The sequence below is a fragment of the Ranitomeya variabilis genome, chromosome 1, assembly GCF_051348905.1.
Source record: "Ranitomeya variabilis isolate aRanVar5 chromosome 1, aRanVar5.hap1, whole genome shotgun sequence".
Classification (NCBI taxonomy): Eukaryota; Metazoa; Chordata; class Amphibia; order Anura; family Dendrobatidae; genus Ranitomeya; species Ranitomeya variabilis.
In genome coordinates, this window is record NC_135232.1 from 725,724,943 (window position 1) to 725,745,189 (window position 20,247).

The following is a 20,247-nucleotide window of genomic DNA, read 5'->3' on the forward strand; positions in this document are numbered from 1 at the left end:
AGTGTGGGACTTGCAGACACACAATGCAAAGATTTAGTCAACTTCTCCCCTTTATATCTGGTTTGAGGTGTGATTTTCATATTGTCCACACCTGTTACTTAACACAGGTGAGTTTGAACGAGCATCACATCCTTGAAACAAAGTCATTTACCCACAATTTTGGAAAGATGCCAACAATTTTGTCCAGCCTATTTTGAGTTTTTTTGTCAAATTTATGTCCAATTTGCCGTTTTTATCTGTTTTTTTTTTTTTGTGTTGTTCCAACTCACACAAAGGAGACAATCATGTGTATAACAAAACATGTGTAATTGTAATAATTTTCTGGGAGAAATACTTCATTTTCTGGAACAATTTAAAGGGTGCCAACACTTTCAGCTATGACTGTATGTGCTATGATCCTACAAAATCACACTAGATAAGCCCCTTATTGCAGAAAAAGGTCCCCACCCCTGTGAAAAAATTAGCACAAGATGTAGGTCAATATATGGTGTTTATTATGATGGGGTATAGTGAGTTACCCTACCAGGATCCACGCACAGTAAAACAATCTGTTCATCGTGCTGTGCTAAGCTGTGAAGTTTGCAGAATACATGAAAAGAAATCATCATCCATGACATAGAATGGAGTCACATTTATTAGGGAAGGGGTCACGTCAGGCTGAGAGAGTGAAGCCGGCAGTAGCGAGTCTGAATGGGAAAGACGATGATGCTCGAGCAGTATGTGATATCCATATATATGGGGGTATTCTGTGAGATTTTCATTGGATTCAACACGAGTAATAGTCACAAATCGTATAATGTTATAATATCTGCTCTGAATCAAAAGTTTTTTGGAGTTTTTATATGTTATGTTACATTGAGGCAAGATGGAAAATCTACAGACGTGTAATAGTGGTTCTATAGGATGAGCCAAAGCTAAAGGATATGCCTGTCAAGCTGTATTTAAAATGCCAAGTGGGCATCTGGGAACGGTTTTTATTGGCCATGATTTAGTTAATCTACCATAGTGTATATGGAATAGAAAGGGCCCATGGAAAACAAGTAACTGGGCAGCCATTAAGGTGCTGGTTGTCGCCACCTTGGACAAAGCATTCGGTAATTACTTGCCACTTTTAATGACCACTAAGCCAATTTGGATCCATTGCAGTCCTACCAACTTTATAAAGTTACCGAGTGAGAATTTTTTTGGGGAAATTTTTAGCCCATCCCACATCCCTTTTTATAAACTACACCCACCCATTTCACACCCATTTTCCACCCCCGCAGTGACTCGGTTTCTTTTTCCTTGATGCTAGGGCACAAGAAACTGCTCCAAATTTCTGGTTATCGAAAGGTTTTTGCAGTTCCCCGGAGACTTACCAACTCTTCCGGGAGTCTGCTTGGTCCCCTTTATTCTGGAAGAGTTGGCAAGTAAGAGTTTAGCAGATGGTCGACCAAGGACCCAAAGCATTCACATGTGCATGGATGTGTCTATGGGACACAACAGCCCAATGACTTACAGGACTACAATCTGATTGCAAAGTCCAATCCTACCCTAATTAAATAGTCACATCAGATAGCTTTTCCCCTATTCCTGCACAGATCAGTCAGGTCAGTTGCTGCCGCTGATTTCCCATCAGTTTACAAGAGGGCAACATTTTTAAGTAACCCAAAGAATCGGCCATTAAGAATCACAACAGATCTGATTGGCTGCTATAGGCCCTAGAAGAATGTTCATGCCATTGGGTTAATCCTTTCTTGTCCAGATGGGATTAAAGCTTCATTGTCTCTGACTGTGGATTCGAATATATAAAAGAAGATTAATATAAATTATATGTTTTACAGAAACTTCAATAGGATCTCTCGAGCGCCAATTCAGTCCATCGATATATATGTTGTCTTTCCTCATTTGGTCATTATTGGTTGAATGTGATGGGTGGTGCCAGACAAAAACCTTAGAGTGTTCCAAATTGCAACAATGTATCCAATTTCCATGCATTGTATGTGATGGCCGCCAATCTCTTACATGTCTGGCACTTCCAGCACAGCATTGGGCTGCTGATATTTTGAGATAATCTGTCGTCTCTATCATAAGTACTCGCCCTTGAGACACCAGCCTTGTGTTTATTGCATAGTAGTGACACCGCTGCTGTGTACCCTAAATATTAGGTGCATGCAAATCTGTGGATATTTTTTTTACATTTACGACTCGTCCCATGATAAAATAAAATAGGGTTTGTATTCCAGGGTATGAAAATTCTCTGCATGCAGGTGATGCTGTCCTCCTCCACCTCTCAGCCAATTCCTAAGCCCTTTAGGGGCAGTTATAGTTATGGAGTGAGTGGCCCATTGTGAGGATCTGGTTGACAGTTTTTTTGCTCCATTCGCGCTCGGCTCCACACAACCAGCGCTGATCATCTTTATGCCCGGTTCTCTTCGGACAGAACTTTCATTTTTAAGCTTCCCCTCTCCAAATCAGCAGTTCAACGCCTTCAAGAGGGTGCACGGGTAGAGGGGGTTCTGCGACCATGATGCTTGGTACTGTGCGTCTAGGCTGTTTCGAGGGTCATTGCATATTCAGCAGCCCTAGTTGTACCATTTTCATCTTTATGGAGTGGTTTCCTTAAACAAGAATAGTAGACAAATAAAAATAGACAAACATTATTAACACATTGGAACAGGAAAAAAATAATCAAGATAGGACAGATATATACAGTGGTATAAAAGAGTGTTTAACCCCTTTCTGATTTCCTATCCTTTTGTATGATTGTCACTTAAATGTTTCAGATCACCAAGAAATTTAAATATGGGATAAAGATGACACAAGTAATAACAAAATGCAGATTTTAAATTAAGGTTTTTATTGATATCCAAACCTACAGGGCTCTGTGTGAAAAACTGATTGCCCCTCCCTCCCCTAAACATTAACTGTAGTTTATCACATATTTGGGAAGCTGAGTTCACATTCCCTAGCCACACACAGGCCTGATTACTGCCACACCAAAAAGTCACTTAAATAGGACCTGCCTGACAAAGTGAAGTAGACCAAAAGCTTCTCAAAAGCTAGACATCATGTCGCGATCCAAAGAAATTCTGGAACAAAGGAGAAACAAACTAATTGAGATCTATCTGCCTGGAAAAAGTTATAAAGCCATTTCTCAAGCTTTGGGATTTTAGCGAATCACAGTGAGAGCCATTATCCACAAATGGCAAAAACATGGAACAGCGGTGGAGTGGCGAGCCGATCAAAATTACCCCAAGAGAGCAGCGATGACTCATCCAAGAGGTCACAAAATACAACACAACAACATCAAAAGAGCTACAGGCCTCACGTGCCTCAGTTAAGGTCACTGTTCATGACTCCACCATAAGAAAGATACTGGGCAAAAACGACCTGCATGGCAGAGTTCCAAAGCAAAAATACTGTTATGCAATAAAAAAAAAAAGACTCGTCTCAGTTCTGAAAACATCTTGATGATTCCCAAGACTTTTGGGAGAATACTCTGTGGACTGATGAGACAAAACTTGAACTTTTTGGTAGGTGTATGTCCCAGTACATCTGGTGTAGGAGTAACACAGCATTTTACAAAAGGAACATCATACCAACAGTAAAATATGGTGGTGGTGTGATGGTTTGGGGCTGTTCAGCTGCTTCAGAACCTGCAAGACTTTCTGTGGTAAATGGAACCATGAATTCTGCTGTCTACCAAAGAATCCTGAAGGAGAATGTTCGTCCATCTGTTCGTGACCTCAAGCTGAAGCACAGTTGGGTTATGCAGCAGGACAATGATCCAAAACACACCAGGAAGTTCACCTCTGAATGAATTAAGAAAAACAAAATTAAGACTTGAGTGGCCTAGTCAAAGTCCTGACCTTAATCCGATTGATATGCTGTGACATGACTTTAAACAGGCGATTCATGCTTGAAAATCCTCCAATTACAGCAATTCTGCAAAGATGAATAACCAAAATTCATCCAGAGCGTTGTAAAAGACTCATTGCCAGTTATCGCAAACGCTTGATTGCAGCTGTTGCTGCTATGGGTGGCCCAACCAGTTATGTTTATGGAGCAATCACTTTTTCACACAGGGCCCTGAAGGTTTGGATTTCTTTTCCCCTTAATAATAAAGACCTTCATTTATAAACTGTATTTTGTGTTTACGTTTGTTATCTTTGTCTAATATTTACATTTGTTTACTGATCTGAAACATTTAAGTATGACAACCATGCAAAAGAATAGGAAATCAGGAAGAGGGCAAACACTTTTTCACATCACTGTAAATTATCAATAAGTTTTTATCCCAGTACTGATCCTAAACTATATCCTTGTACTCAAGAGCTGCACTCACTATTCTGCTGGTGCAGTCACTATGTACAGACATTACATTACTGATCCTAAGTTACATCCTGTATTATACTCCAGTGCTGTACTCACTATTCTGTTGGTGCAGTCACTGTGTACATACATTACACTACTGATCCTGTACTGATCCTGAGTTACATCCTGTATTCTACTCCAGAGCTGCACTCACTATTCTGCTGGTGCAGTCACTATGTACAGACATTACATTACTGATCCTGAGTTACATCCTGTATTATACTCCAGTGCTGTACTCACTATTCTGTTGGTGCAGTCACTGTGTACATACATTACACTACTGATCCTGTACTGATCCTGAGTTACATCCTGTATTCTACTCCAGAGCTGCACTCACTATTCTGCTGGTGCAGTCACTATGTACAGACATTACATTACTGATCCTGAGTTACATCCTGTATTATATTCCAGAGCTGCACTCACTATTCTGTTGGTGCAGTCACTGTGTACATACATTACACTACTGATCCTGTACAGTAATGTGTTTGCATATAAACATTAACAATGTTTATAGCTTGCACATTGTGGCACATATTAGTGGACAAAGTCTTTGTGTAACCAACACAATGAATGTTCCTCCACTGCTCACTGGTAACTGGAGGAGGCCCCTGTGTTATTTAAGATAAGTAGAAAATAAGTATAGACTATGATTTATTATATTGTGCAGGTGAACACACAGGATTTGTAATTTCTAGGCACCATGGTTTTCTGTTATGCTTGGTTTAGGGCTAAAGTTAATACAGGGGTGATGTAAGGGTTAACCGTTATGATGTCATCACTCGAGACGAGTTTAGAGTTGTCACCTGGAAATGGGATTCTCTCTTCAATGAAGGGGGATCTCGTCTTCCTAGGACACCAATGTGCTGAGAAAGAATCAGATCCAGACTGCATTACAATAAGGCAGTGCTGTTGGAGCACGCTGAGAGTTATAGTTTGCCCCTCGCTTGGAGACCATTGCTCTAAGGTTCCCTCATTGGTTTGGATACAATAAATATCAATGAATGGTAATATTGTCATTGATGGCCAGAGGCAGCTAATTTGACCTGACTGCTTACACAGCTGAGGATTTGCTGTATCAGTATAGGTAATTCTTCATGAGACAACCCCAGAAGTGACACAGATCTCCTAATGCATTGTAACAAGTCATCAGCTGTGTAAATAAAGGGTTTTGGATGGAGGCAGAAACTAGAGCAGAGATGCTCCTGGAGTCATGATGCTTGTTCCCAAGAATTTGCTCGTAGATGTTTGCTCCATTGTGTCTTGATGTTTGTGCAAGTTTTGCTGCATCTATTAATTTTGACTGTGATAACGAATGGCTATTCCAGACTGTAATCGCCAGCCGCCTGTCCGCACGAGGCAAACGCCGCCGCCACAATTTATACCGCATCAATCATGGCGGAGATGAGAGTGACATTTTTAAATGGAGACTGCAGACCTTTTCAAATCCTGACTGTAATGGAAGGAAATAACACGATTGTCTGCAGACTGGATAATAAGAAGTTGGGATACGGTACAATGGTTGTCAGCGGCAGACAAACAAACGTTTGCATTTTCACCTGTGACATGACAGATCCAGCACCAGCTTATTAATGGGAGGATTTCATAATCAGACAGCTCTTAAAATCTCCCCACGGAAAGAAGCGGCAATTAGCAGAGTGTAATGGAAGCAAAAAAAAATCAATTCTATGCTGATGCTGTTCTCTGCAATTACATCAGGGCTGGAGGAAACTGCGGCTGATCGTATGGGTAACCAAATCCCGCTAGCGGCCCGCAGCTCAGCACACCATCCATTTGACTTTACAACACTTGATTATTGTGGCCCCAATTAAAAATCTCATAAAGGAACACCAGTTCTCATGGGTATTTATTAGAATTGGCCTCATAGGCGCCAAAGGGCCCTTTTAGCCCACCCGGGTGCGACTGCAACCCTTGAACTCACTATAGTTGTGCCTCTAAGTGATGTTCAGTATTAATCAGTCATCTGTAAATACATGCAGATACATGCATGCTTTCCCATGCTTTAACTTGCAGCATTACTCTAAAAAGGCACAGCTGGGATCCATGATTCCATCTTAGCAGCATTATGTTTTAGAAGATAACACAGTTGAAAATGTACATTGTTTCATAATAATGTTAGGCTGCTGCGCTTATCCTCCAGGATCTTCTACACTGAAGCACTACCTTAGAAAAGCAGAAATTGCAGCTTAGCTGCTTTGTCTTTTAGACGTAGAGAAATTCCAAAATCTTTTCCTGTATAAGAAGCTCAGTGTTAGGGGTCGAGTTCCTGCCTCTGCACAGGGGGAATCTCGGGCCATCTCCGCTGTGGTCTCCCATTCTTCTCCTGCTGCAGTGGAGCCTGCTCAGCGGAGACATCGGTCCCAGTGTCTCGCTCAGGCTGACTCTGTACAAAGGGTTACTGCTGCTTTTCCAGCTTCTGCCATTGAAGTCAGTGCTGGGCAGCGGCGAGCAGACGCTTCTGGGACTAAGTCCTGCTTTTCTCGTTCTGAGCATGCCCAGAGTAAGATCTCTCAGTGGAGATCGAGGGTCACATGTTCAGATACTGCAGCTAAATCCATTGGTCCTCCAGGAAGGTCCTGAAGGTGCTCAGGCTCTGTAGCAGCCTCTCATTGGTCCTTCTAGGAAGGTCCTGTACTTGCTGCAGCTATTTAAGGCTCTCATGACCGCACGGCCATGCGCTAGTATTGAATCTGTTACGTGCATGCGCCAGTGTGGTCATTTATGTGTGTTCAGGGACTCGGCTGAAATAAGCCCCTAGAATGCCGGTACCTCCGGCGAGGAGATTGTGTGCATGGATTTAGGGCCCTGGCTGAAATAAGCCCCTAGAATACCGGCTCCTCCGGTGAGGAGATTGTATGTTTGCATGACCACAGACTGCTCTCTGATGGGCAGTTAACCTGTGCTCCTGTGAAGTCTAACAGGGCACAGTGCTTTCCTTTCTTGGCTACTCTGTGAGGTAACAGAGCTAGTCTATACCGCCAAATAGTGCCACCATTTACTAGCAGCAGGTTCCCCTGCACGGTGGACCCCGGGCTGCGAACGCATCAATAATAATAAACATTTATATTTACTCGGTGCGTTCCGCTAGCCCTAACACTCAGGCTGCTGCTCGATCCCCCTCCATACTTTACAATGCAGCTCTGCCTGTTGTGATTGGCTCTTCTGTAAAAGCAAAAGCTCACCATGAAGTCCGTATATAGGGAGCCGAATTCTTGTACAGCAAGGACAGAATGGTTATACAGGACTTTACATTATGGCCAAGTCTTATAAGGGGCCGGGGTGTGACTTTTATTGTAGAGTTCACTTTATGGACCATGCAGTGCAAATGTCACTAGAAGGCGGCATCTTAATTCATTTTTATCACCAACTGCCTCAATAAAACAGGAGCACAGAGTGCAGTCATAAAAGGGACCTTATTTACAGCGCGTAATATTAGGGATATGGGGTTATTGCCTTTACAACGCCTAGTTCCTATTTTATGCACACACATGAACTGTTTTTGGAAGAAGCAGCCATGTTTTCCCTGACAATCCCTTTTAAGGCTGTAAGGGCTCATACTCATTTGCGAGAAAAACGGATGAGTGCAATCAGAGAAAAAAATCGGATTGCACTCTAACCAATGTTGTTCAATGGGTTACATCTAGTGTTGAGCGATACCGTCCGATACTTGAAAGTATCGGTATCGGAAAGTATCGGCCGATACCGGCAAAGTATCGGATCCAATCCGATACCGATACCCGATACCAATACAAGTCAATGGGACTCAAGTATCGGATGGTATTCCTGATGGTTCCCAGGGTCTGAAGGAGAGGAAACTCTCCTTCAGGCCCTGGGAACCATATTAATGTGTAAAAGAAAGAATTAAAATAAAAAATATTGCTATACTCACCTCTCCGAGGGAACCGGCAGCGTTGTTTGCTTAAAATTCGCGCTTTTCTTTCCTTACGTGAAGTCCCGGCTTTGTGATTGGTTGCGTCGCAGTCACATGGGCGACGCAACCAATCACAGCAAGCCGTGACGTAATTTCAGGTCCTTAAGGATTTTAAAATTACGTCCCGGCTTTGTGATTGGTTGCGTCGCAGTCACATGGGCGACGCAACCAATCACAAGCCGTGACGTCACGGGAGGCTGGACACGCGCGCATTTTAAAATGCGCGCTTGTCCAGCCTCCCGTGACGTCCCGGCTTGTGATTGGTTGCGTCGCGGTCAACCAATCACAAGCCGGGAGGCTGGACACGCGCGCATTTTAAAATGCGCGCTTGTCCAGCCTCCCGTGACGTCCCGGCTTGTGATTGGTTGCGTCGCGGTCAACCAATCACAAGCCGGGAGGCTGGACACGCGCGCATTTTAAAATGCGCGCGTGTCCAGCCTCCCGTGACGTCCCGGCTTGTGATTGGTTGCGTCGCGGTCAACCAATCACAAGCCGGGAGGCTGGACACGCGCGCATTTTAAAATTTTAAAATGCGCGCGTGTCCAGCCTCCCGGCTTGTGATTGGTTGACCGCGATGCAACCAATCACAAGCCGGGACGTCACGGGAGGCTGGACAAGCGCGCATTTTAATAAAATGCGCGCGTGTTTAGCCTCCCGTGACGTCACGGCTTGTGATTGGTTGCGTCCCCATGTGACTGCGACGCAACCAATCACAAAGCCGGGACGTAATTTTAAAATCCTTAAGGACCTGAAATTACGTCACGGCTTGCTGTGATTGGTTGCGTCGCCCATGTGACTGCGACGCAACCAATCACAAGCCGGGACTTCACGTAAAGGAAAGAAAAGCGCGAATTTTAAACAAAGAACGCTGCCGCTTCCCTCGGTAAGGTGCAGGCTGCGTCGGAGAGGTGAGTATAGCAATATTTTTTATTTTAATTTTCTCTTTTACACATTTTTACATTAATGTTGTTTCGATACCGATACCCGATACCACAAAAGTATCGGAATTCCGATACCCGCAAGTATCGGCCGATACCCGATACTTGCGGTATCGGAATGCTCAACACTAGTTACATCTCATCTGCAATTTTTTTTCTCAGCTGAAATCGGACTGAGAAAAAAATTGCAGCATGCTGCAATTTGCTGCGTGTCTCGGTCGAGACTCGCCAATGCAAGTCAATGAGTGCGAGAAAAATCGCACAGCACTTGGACCATGCGAGTGCTGTCCGATTTTTACGCACCGGTGTCCTTTGAAGAGCCAGCAAACACTAACATATACAGCTCTGGCAAAAATTAAGAGACCACTGCAAAATGTTCAGTTTGTCTGATTCTTCTCTTTATAGGTATATTTTTGAGTAAAATGTAAATTGTTCTTTTGGTCTATAAAGTTCTGACAACCAAATTTCCAAGCAATAAATTTTCTATTTTTTTTCTGTAAAGGAGAAATGTTCAAAATTAAAAAAACAAAACAAAAAAAACAGTGCTTTCAGACCTCAAATAATGCAAAGAAAACAAGTTCATAATCATTTAGAAACAACAATACTAATGTTTTAACTCAGGAAGAGTTAAGAAATCAATATTTTGTGGAATAACCATGACTTTTAATCACAGCTTTCATGCCTCTTGGCATGCTTTCCACCAGTTTTTCACACTGCTTCTGCAAAAATGTAAGCAGTTCTTCTTTGTTTGATGGCTTTTGACTATCCATCCTCCTCTTGATTACATTCAAGAGGTTTTCAATGGGGTTCAGGTCTGGAGATTAGGCTGCCTATGACCAGGTTTTGATGTGGAGGTCTCTTAAATGTTGCCAGTGCTGTATATACGGTATGTATTTATATTACATAGATAGATAGAAGAAAAGCCGGTAAATCATCTGCCGTGTTCTGTAAAATCACTGCAGGAGCCGACAAGATAAAAGAGATGGATTACATGCAGTAAATACAAATTGAATAGGTATATATATAGATGTCAGTGACAAATACAATTAGTACAGTGTGTGTGCAAATTACTGGACATGTATTTAATTAAGAAAAAAATATTTTTCCATAAAAAAATGGCCTGGGCTCCCGCCCAATTTTCGTAGCCAGCAGATGGAAAGCAGACAGTTGGGGGGCAGATATTTCTAGCCTGGAAAGGGGGTAATACCCATGGAGATTCCCAGGCTATTAATATCAGCTCACAGCTGTATAATTAGCCTTTATTGGCTAATAAAATGGGGGACCCTAAAAAAAAATTACGTAGGGTCCCCCTATAATTAATAACCAGCAAAGGCTATGCAGACAGCTCCGGGCTGATATTAATAGCCTAGGAAGGGGCCATGGATAGTTCCCCCCAGATTAAAAACATCAGCTCTCAGCTGCCTCAGAAAAAGGGCATCTCTAAGTTGTGCCAATTCTGGCACTTAGCCTTGCTCTTCCCACTTGCCCTGTAGCAGTGGCAAGTGGGGTAATAGTTGGGGGGGTTTGATATTACCGTCAGGTAACATCAAGCCCCGCGGTTAGTAATGGAGAGAGGTGTCAATAAGAAGCCCCCATTACTAACCCCATAGTCGCATTGTATAAAAGCACACACACCAAGAATAAAGTCCTTTAATTGCAAGAATGACACAGACTCCTTTAATATTCTTAATTAAACCATACTTACGACTTCGCCTAAGGCCGGAGTCACACTTAGTGTAGGGAAATAAGGTCCATTTTTTACGGCCGTAATACGCAGAAAAGCTCCTGAACATTGATCCGTATTCAATGCGAGGATGCATTTTTTTCTCCAAAAATTATCCGTGTGTCATCCGTATGGGATCCGTACGAAATCTCGCCGACTTGCAAAATGGACATAGAATGGATCCATGGGCTCAAATATTTGTGAAAACATATATGCAGTCTATATATGTCAGTGAGACACGTATATATATATATATATTTATATTTAATACAGCGCTAAATAGCAGAAAAGCCAGAAAAAAAGTATTTTAATGAAATAAATACACATGGTGTTGTAATATCTTTATTATACGCTCAATCCAATTGAAGACCCTTGTCACCTGAAACAAAGTTAAAATAAAAAAAACAACAATATCCCATACCTCTCCGGCATTACAGTCAAGTCCCACGATGTAAATCCATCTGAAGGGGTTAAATAATTTAACAAGCAGGAGCATGCTAATGCAGCTGTTGCCCCTGCCTATAAAAACTGGGGAATGAATGGAATGCAGGGGAACGTAGCTACCTAGACTTGCGGTGCTTCGCCCCCTGCTAGCATAACCTCATATGAACTGTAGCATGAGAAAATATTCAGAAAAATTCCCACGCTAGAGTTCACATGAGGTTAGGCCAGCAGGGGCGCAGCACCGCAAGTCTTCGATGCTACATTCCCCTGCATTCCATTAATTCCCCAGTCTTTACAGGCAGGGTCAACAGCTGCATTAGCAGGCTCCTGCTTGTAAAATTATTTAACCTCTTCAGATGGATTTACAGCGTGGGACATGACTGGTCGCCGGAAAGGTATGGGATATTGTTGGTTTTTTTTTTAACTTTGTTTCAGGTGACAAGGGTCTTAAATTGAATTGAGCGTATAATAGAGATATTACAACACCATGTGTATTTATTTCATTAAAATACTTTTTTCCAAATGTGTGTGTGTTTTTTTCTCATTTAAAGATTTTTCTGTATTTTCATGACTATGAAAATTGTAAATTCACACTGAAGGCATCAAAACTATGAATTAACACATGTGGAATTATATACTTAACAAAAAAGTGTGAAACAACTGAAAATATGTCTTATATTCTAGGTTCTTCAAAGTAGCCACCTTTTGCTTTGGTGACTGCTTTGCCCACTCTTGGCATTCTCTTGATGAGCTTCAAGAGGTAGTCACCGGAAATGGTTTTCACTTCACAGGTGTGCCCTGTCAGGTTTAATAAGTGGGAATTCTTGCCTTATAAATGGGGTTGGGACCATCAGTTGTGTTGAGCAGAAGTCTGGTGGATACATAGCTGATAGTCCTACTGAATAGACTGTTAGAATTTGTATTATGGCAAGAAAAAAGCATCTAAGTAAAGAAAATCGAGTGGCCATCATTACTTTAAGAAATGAAGGTCAGTTAGTCCAAAAAATTGGGAAAACTTTGAAAGTGCCCCCAAGTGCAGTTGCAAAAACCATCAAGTGCTCCAAAGAAACTGGCTTACATGAGGACCGCCCCAGGAAAGGAAGACCAAGAGTCACCTCTGCTTCTGAGGATAAGTTTATCCGAGTTACCAGCCTCAGAAATTGCAGGTTAACAGCAGCTCAGATTAGAGACCAGGTCAATGCCACACAGAGTTCTAGCAGCAGACAACATCTCTACAACAACTGTTAAGACGAAACTTTGTGCAGCAGACCTTCATGGTAAAATAGCTGCTAGGAAACCACTGCTAAGGACAGGCAACAAGCAGAAGAGACTTGTTTGGGCGAAATAACACAAGGAATGGACATTTGACCAGTGGAAATCTGTGCTTTGGTCTGATGAGTCCAAATTTAAGATCTTTGGTTCCAACCACCGTGTCTTTGTGCGACGCAGAAAAGGTGAACGGATGGACTCTACATGCCTGGTTCCCACCGTGAAGCATGGAGGAGGAGGTGTGATGGTGTGGGGGTGCTTTGCTGGTGACACTGTTGGGGATTTATTCAAAATTGAAGGCATACTGAACCAGCATGGCTACCACAGCATCTTGCAGTGGCATGCTATTCCATCCGGTTTAGTTGGACCATCATTTATTTTTCAACAGGACAATGACCCCAAACACACCCCAAACACACCTCCAGGCTGTGTAAGGGCTATTTGACCGAGAAGGAGAGTGATGGGGTGCTACACCAGATGACCTGGCCTCCACAGTCACCAGAACTGAACCCAATCGAGATGGTTTGGGGTTAGCTGGACCGCAGAGTGAAGGCAAAAGGGCCAACAAGTGCTAAGCAACTCTGGGAACTCCTTCAAGATTGTTGGAAGACCATTTCCGGGGACTACCTCTTGAAGCTCATCAAGAGAATGCCAAGAGTGTGCAAAGCAGTCATCAAAGCAAAAGGTGGCTACTTTGAAGAACCTAGAATATAAGACATATTTACAGTTGTTTCACACTTTTTTGTTAAGTATATAATTGCCATGTGTTAATTCATAGTTTTGATGCCTTCAGTGTGAATTTACAATTTTCATAGTCATGAAAATACAGAAAAATCTTAAAATGAGAAGGTGTGTCCAAACTTTTGGTCTGAACTGTATATATATATATATATATATATATATATATATATATATATATATATATATATATATATATATAATATTGTAGGGGTTTCACTCACTCAGGTGCGACGGCTGACACTCAGGAGGCACGTTCCATTAAAAGTTCACAGGGTTTATTGCTCCATAAACCACATAGCAAAACAGAAAACAAATAGCCTTTAGCTCAGGAAAAGGAAAAACAAGTGTCCAGTCCTTCAGGCTCAGTCTTGGAACCTTAACACACGATGGAGGCTAACACCTCCACACATACACCTCCTGTGTTAAGCATTAGCCTTTCTTTTATAGGTCTAACCACACCCATGAACCCATCACATGATTAGACATGTGGTTATGACATCACCACAGGTCCTAAAACACACAGATAGGCATGGTTAGGTCACAGCGACAAGCCACCTATGTGACACATATCTCCCGTCGACTATACAACCTTTAGCCACGCTACATACCTCCCCCTCTGCCTAAAGCCGTGGGGCTTGGCACTTTCCCCCACTAGACAAGGGATTCTTGATAGGGCATCAGCATTACCGTGCGGCTTCCCGGCCCTATGTTCCACATGGAAACTGAAGTCCTGCAGGGCTAAGAACCAACGGGTGACCCTAGCATTTCTACCCTTCGTTTCCCTCATCCATCTAAGTGGGGCATGGTCGGATATCAGTCTAAATTTACGTCCCAGCAGATAGTACCGTAACGTGTCCACCGCCCACTTTATGGCCAAACACTCCTTCTCTACGACTGAGTAATTCTTTTCAGACGAGGACAGCTTCCTACTCAGATAGAGAACAGGATGCTCCTCCCCATGTAGCTCTTGGGAAAGGACTGCATCTGTTTAAAGAATAAACTCTTTCTTAAAGTTTGGGGCCATCAGAACGGGTTGCTTACACAGAGCCTCTGTCATTTCTTGGAAGGCTGACTCTGTCTCTTCGGACCATTTAACCCCTTACTGACCTCGGACGGGATAGCACGTCCGAGGTCAGCTCCCCTGCTTTGATGCAGGGCTCCGCGGTGTCCGCAATAGGCTCGGGCAGAATCGCGATCTGCCTGCGCCTATTAACTAGTTAAATGCCGCTGTCAAACGCAGACAGCGGCATATAACTACCGCATCCGGCCGGGCGGCCGGATATGAGCGCATCGCCGACCCCAGTCACATGATCGGGGGTCAGCGATGCTTCTGAATAGTAACCATAGAGGTCCTTGAGACCTCTATGGTTACTGATCCACGGCAGCTGTGAGCGCCACCCTGTGGTCGGCGCTCACAGCACACCTGATTTTCTACTACATAGCAGCAAACAGCAGATCGCTGCTATGTAGCTGAGCCGATCGTGCTGTGCCTGCTTCTATTAGGCTATTGAAGCATGGCAAAAGTAAAAAAAAAAAGTTAAAAAAATGTGAAAAAAAACAAAAACATAAAAGTTTAAATCAGCCCCCTTTCGCCCCAATCAAAATAAATCAATAAAAAAAAAATCAAACCTACACATATTTGTTATCGCCGCGTTCAGAATCGCCCAATCTATCAATAAAAAAAGCATTAACCTGATCGCTAAACGGCGTAACGAGAAAAAAATTCGAAACGCCAGAATTACGTTTTTTGGTCGCCGCGACATTGCATTAAAATGCAATAACGGGCGATCAAAAGAACGTATCTGCACCGAATTGGAATCAATAAAAACGCCAGCTCGGCACGCAAAAAATAAGCCCTCAACCGACCCCAGATCTTGAAAAATGGAGACGCTACGAGTATCGGAAAATGGCGCAATTTTTGTTTTTTTTTTTAGCAAAGTTTGGAATTTTTTTTACCACTTAGATAAAAAATAACCTAGTCATGTTAGGTGTCTTTGAACTCGTACTGACCTGGAGAATCAAAATGGCAGGTCTGTTTTAGCATTTAGTGAACCTAGCAAAAAAGCCAAACAAAAAACAAGTGTGGGACTGCACTTTTTTTGCAATTTCACTGCACTTGGAATTTTTTTCCTGTTTTTTAGTACACGACATGGTAAAACCAATGATGTTGTTCAAAAGTACAACTCGTCCCGCAAAAAATAAGCCCTCACATGGCCAAATTGACAGAAAAATAAAAAAAGTTATGGCTCTGGGAAGGAGGGGAGTGAAAACCGAACACGGAAAAATCCCAAGGTCATGAAGGGGTTAACCATTACTGATTTCATCCCCTTTAGCAGATCAGTCAGAGGCGCAGCCACCATGGCGAAGTTTGGGATGAACCTCCTGTAATATCCCACGATCCCCAGAAAGGCTTTAACTTGCTTTTTGGAGAGTGGTTTTGGCCATGTTTGAATTGCCTCCACTTTACTGATTTGGGGTTTTATTTCTCCACGGCCCACTACATATCCTAGGTACTTAGCTTCTTCCTTACCCAAGGCACACTTCTTCGGGTTTATTGTAAACCCCGCCTCCCTTAGAGCATCAAACACCGCTTGGACTTTTTCCAGATGACTCTCCCAGTCCGGGCTAAAGATGACGTTATCATCCAGGTACGCAGCAGCGTATGGCTTATGGGGTGCAAGGATTCTATCTATAGCCCTCTGGAAGGTCGCCGGAGCTCACTGTAGGCCAAACGGCATTCGGACATACTGGAAGCATCCATCTGGTGTAGAAAGCGCCATCTTCTCCTTGGCTTCCTGTGCCATGGGGATCTGCCAATACCCTTTCGTCAAATCCAAGGTGGTTATATACCTGGCGGGCCCAAGTCTTTTGATGAGCTCATCAACGCGGGGCATAGGATATGCGTCGAACTTGGAGACCTCACTCAACTTCTGATAGCTGTTGCAAAATCTCCGCTCCCCATCAGGTTTTGGGACCAGGACAATTGGGCTCAACCAACCGCTCTTGGATTCCCCAATGACTCCAAGCTTCAACATACGCTCCACCTCCTTGGAGATTACTTCTCAACGGGCCTCAGGAATTCGATAGGGCTTCACGTTCACCCGCACATGTGGCTCTGTCAGGACCTCGTGCTCTATGACCTTCGTGTATCCTGGCAACTCTGAAAACAGGTCCCTGTTCTTCTGGAGTAACTCCCGGCACTGCTGTTTCTGGGCCTTCGATAGCGTCTTCGCTATAGTAACCCCTCCAACCTCACCTTCTGGGTTGCTTAGCAAAGATGGAGTAACTGCCGGCTCTCTATCTTGCCATAGCTTGATGAGGTTGACATGGTAGACTTGGATTGGTTTCCGTCTTCCTGGTTGGTGAATTTTATAGTTTACCTCACTAAGCTTCTCGACGACCTCATATGGCCCTTGCTATTTGGCCAAGAACTTGCTCTCCACCGTCGGAACTAACACAAGAACTCGATCTCCCAGATTGAACTGCCTAACTTTTGCAGACCGGTTGTAGACCCTGGCCTGAGCTTCTTGTGCCTGGAGGAGGTGTGCTTTCACGATAGGCATCACATTTGCAATCCTCTGCTGCATCAGGGCCACATGCTCAATGACGCTTCTGTGGGACGTGACTTCGGCTTCCCAGGTTTCCTTGGCTATATCCAGGAGTCCTCGCGGATGTCGGCCATGTAGAAGCTCAAACGGTGAGAACCCTGTGGAGGCCTGTGGAACTTCACGAATGGAAAACATCAGATATGGTAAGAGACAGTCCCAGTCTCTACCATCTTTCTCTATAGCTTTTCTCAGCATTCTCTTCAGTGTCTTGTTAAATCTCTCAACAAGGCCATCTGACTGGGGATGGTACACCGAGGTCCTCAACTGGGAGATTTTCAGGACTTTGCATAACTCCCTCATCACCTTGCGCATGAAAGGTGTCCCCTGGTCAGTCAGGATCTCCTTCGGCAGACCTGTCCGGGAAAACACATGGACCAACTCGCAGGCTATACTCTTCGAGGAAGAATTTCTCAGGGGATAGCGTGTGGCATAGTCCAGGATGACTAATATATACTGATGGCCCCGGGCTGATTTAACTAAGGGACTGACCAAGTCCATGGCAATTCTCTCGAATGGCACCTCAATAATGGGCAATGGCACAAGGGGGCTCCGGAAATGAGGAGTGGGGGCAGTTAGCTGACATGTAGGGCAGGACCTGCAATAGTTCACTATTTCCCGGTGACACCCAGGCCAATAGAACCTCTGCACAACCCGTTCCTGCATTTTTTCCACCCCTAGGTGGCAACCCAAGATGTGTGAATGGGCCATGTCCAACACCTTCCGTCTATATGGACCCGGCACTACCAACTTCTCCCTTATTTTCGTGACCCGGTACAACAACTCCCCACTCATCAGAAAATAGGGAAATCTTGTGTCTGCCCCCGGCTCCTGTACAACCCCATTAATAACTGTGACATTATTAAAGGCTTCCCTCAGAGTGGGGTTCCTATGTTGGGCAGTCCCAAAATTTTTACCGGTTAAATCTAACTCCAGAATGTCAGATGCAGGGGACACTTCCTCCTCATCCCCAACCAGGACACAAAAAGGAAACCTGTCTGTCTCTGGGTGTGACGATACCTTTTTAGGGTTCACTGGTTCCCTACTCTTGCTAGCGACCTCAGAACCCTTTCCCCACAAATCCCAGAACAAACAGAAATCCCGGCCAATAATTATAGGGTGCAACAAGTCCCGAACGACGCCGACTTCATGGGACTCAGTGCCACACGCTGTTTCAATATCCACCCTGGCCATAGGGTAGTCCTTTGCATCACCATGTATGCACCGCACGCCGACCTTCTTTCCCGGGAGCAGGTGGAGAGGAAAAGTGGCCCTCACCAGGGACACTAAGCTCCCCGAGTCTAACAGTGCTGTTACTGCTCGACCGTTCACCTTTACGGGACACGCTTGAGGCCCCTCGTTGAGCGGAGAGTTCACACTGCAGGCTGGATATGCATAGTATGAACTACGGCATCCCATGCTGCAGTCCATCTGCTCAGTGGTCTGGGAACAACGGGCAGCTATATGTCCTGGCCTGTGGCACCTCCAGCAAATAATATCACCCGTAGGGACCTTGGGCACCACCTCCCCCGCCCTTTGTGACCTTGGACGCCCCACCCCTTTTTGGGACTCAGCACCTTTCTGGGACCCCCAGTACGGCATGGGCTGCCTCCCGAAGGAGCCTTCCATCCCTTGGTATCTCTCGACCAGTCCGATCAGTTCGTCGGCATTCTGGGGATAACCCTGGGCAACCCAAGTCTGTATGGGCCTCGGGAGGGAATGCACAAACCGATCCATCATCACTCGTTCTATCATCTGTGCAGGCGTAGAGGACTCTGGCTGCAGCCATTTCTGGACCAGGTGCAACAGGTCAAACGTTTGGGAGCGAGGCGGTTTGTCCCGGTGATAGGCCCAGCAGTGAATTCGCTGTGCCCTAACAGTCAGTGTCACCCCCAAACGTACGAGAATCTCGGCTTTCAATTTGTGATACTCCTTGGCATCCTGCAAGGTCAAGTCATAGTACGCCTTCTGAGGTTCTCCCGTCAGGTATGGCGCCAGTACCTCTGCCCAATGCTCTGGCGGAAGTTTTTCCCTCTCAGCGACCCTCTCAAACACCGTCAGGAAGGCCTCAACATCATCCCCGGGGGTCATTTTCTGCAATGCGCATCTTACCGTCTTCCGGACGTGGGTGTCATCAGCCAGACCTGGGGTTGGGGTGCTCGTCCTGCCCTGGATGGCGGTTGCCAGAAGCTGCATCTGCTGCCGTTGCTCCTGCTGGTACTATTGTATCTGCTGCCGTTGCTCCTGCTGGCTCTGTTGTATCTGCTGCATCAACAGCCTGTTGGTCTCTTGCTGCTGTGACTGCGACTGGACCAAGTGTTTCAGCAGGTCCTCCATTTTCCCCGGCAATGCTTGCTGGCTTGCAATAGACTTGACCCAGGACATTCAATAATAGACTTATGTCTCAGCTGGGAACGCTGCCCGCACGTCTACCACCAATTGTAGGGGTTTCACTCACTCAGGTGCGACGGCTGACACTCAGGAGGCACATTCCATTAAAAGTTCACAGGGTTTATTGCTCCATAAACCACATAGCAAAACAGAAAACAAATAGCCTTTAGCTCAGGAAAAGGAAAAACAAGTGTCCAGTCCTTCAGGCTCAGTCCTGGAGCCTTAACACACTCTGGAGGCTAACACCTCCACCTCCTGTGTTAAGCATTAGCCTTTCTTTTATATGTCTAACCACACCCATGAACCCATCACATGATTAGACAATATAGCACAGCCCACGCAGTATATAACACAGCCCACGTAGCATATAAAACAGCCACGTAGTATATAGCACAGCCACGTAGTATATTGCCCAGCCACGTAGTATATTGCACAGCCACGTAGTATATAGCACAGCCCACGTAGTATATAGCACAGAGACGTAGTATATAACACAGGCCACGCAGTATATAACACAGCCCATGCAGTATATAACACAGCCCACGTAGTATATAGCAATGTGGGCACCATATCCCTGTTAAAAAAAGAATTAAAATAAAAAACAGTTAAATACTCACCTTCCGGCGGCCCCCGGGTCCAGCCCAGGTGTTTAGCGATGCTCCTTGGGACGCTCCGGTCCCAAGAATGCATTGCGGCAATAACACGTGATGATGTAGCGGTCTCGCGAGACCGCTATGTCATCTCCAGTCATTGCCGCAATGCATTCTTGGGACCGGATCATCGTGAAGAGCGGGAAAGCCGCCCGGAAGGTTAGAATATAATGATTTTTTT

The 20,247-nt window shown here is 44.6% G+C and overlaps 1 protein-coding gene across 2 annotated transcripts in view; it reads right to left on the reverse strand.

Annotated features, from left to right (window-relative positions):
• Window positions 1-476: 476 nt before the first annotated feature.
• The window catches only part of PRIMA1 (proline rich membrane anchor 1), an 84,838-nt gene continuing 65,067 nt past the window's right edge, over window positions 477-20,247 (reverse strand). For both annotated transcript variants that reach the window (XM_077268245.1, XM_077268253.1), the window contains exon 5: window positions 477-2,600. In XM_077268245.1, coding sequence (XP_077124360.1) covers window positions 2,528-2,600 — 73 coding nt within the window. In that variant the 3' untranslated portion in view covers window positions 477-2,527. The remainder of the gene's footprint in view (window positions 2,601-20,247) is intronic.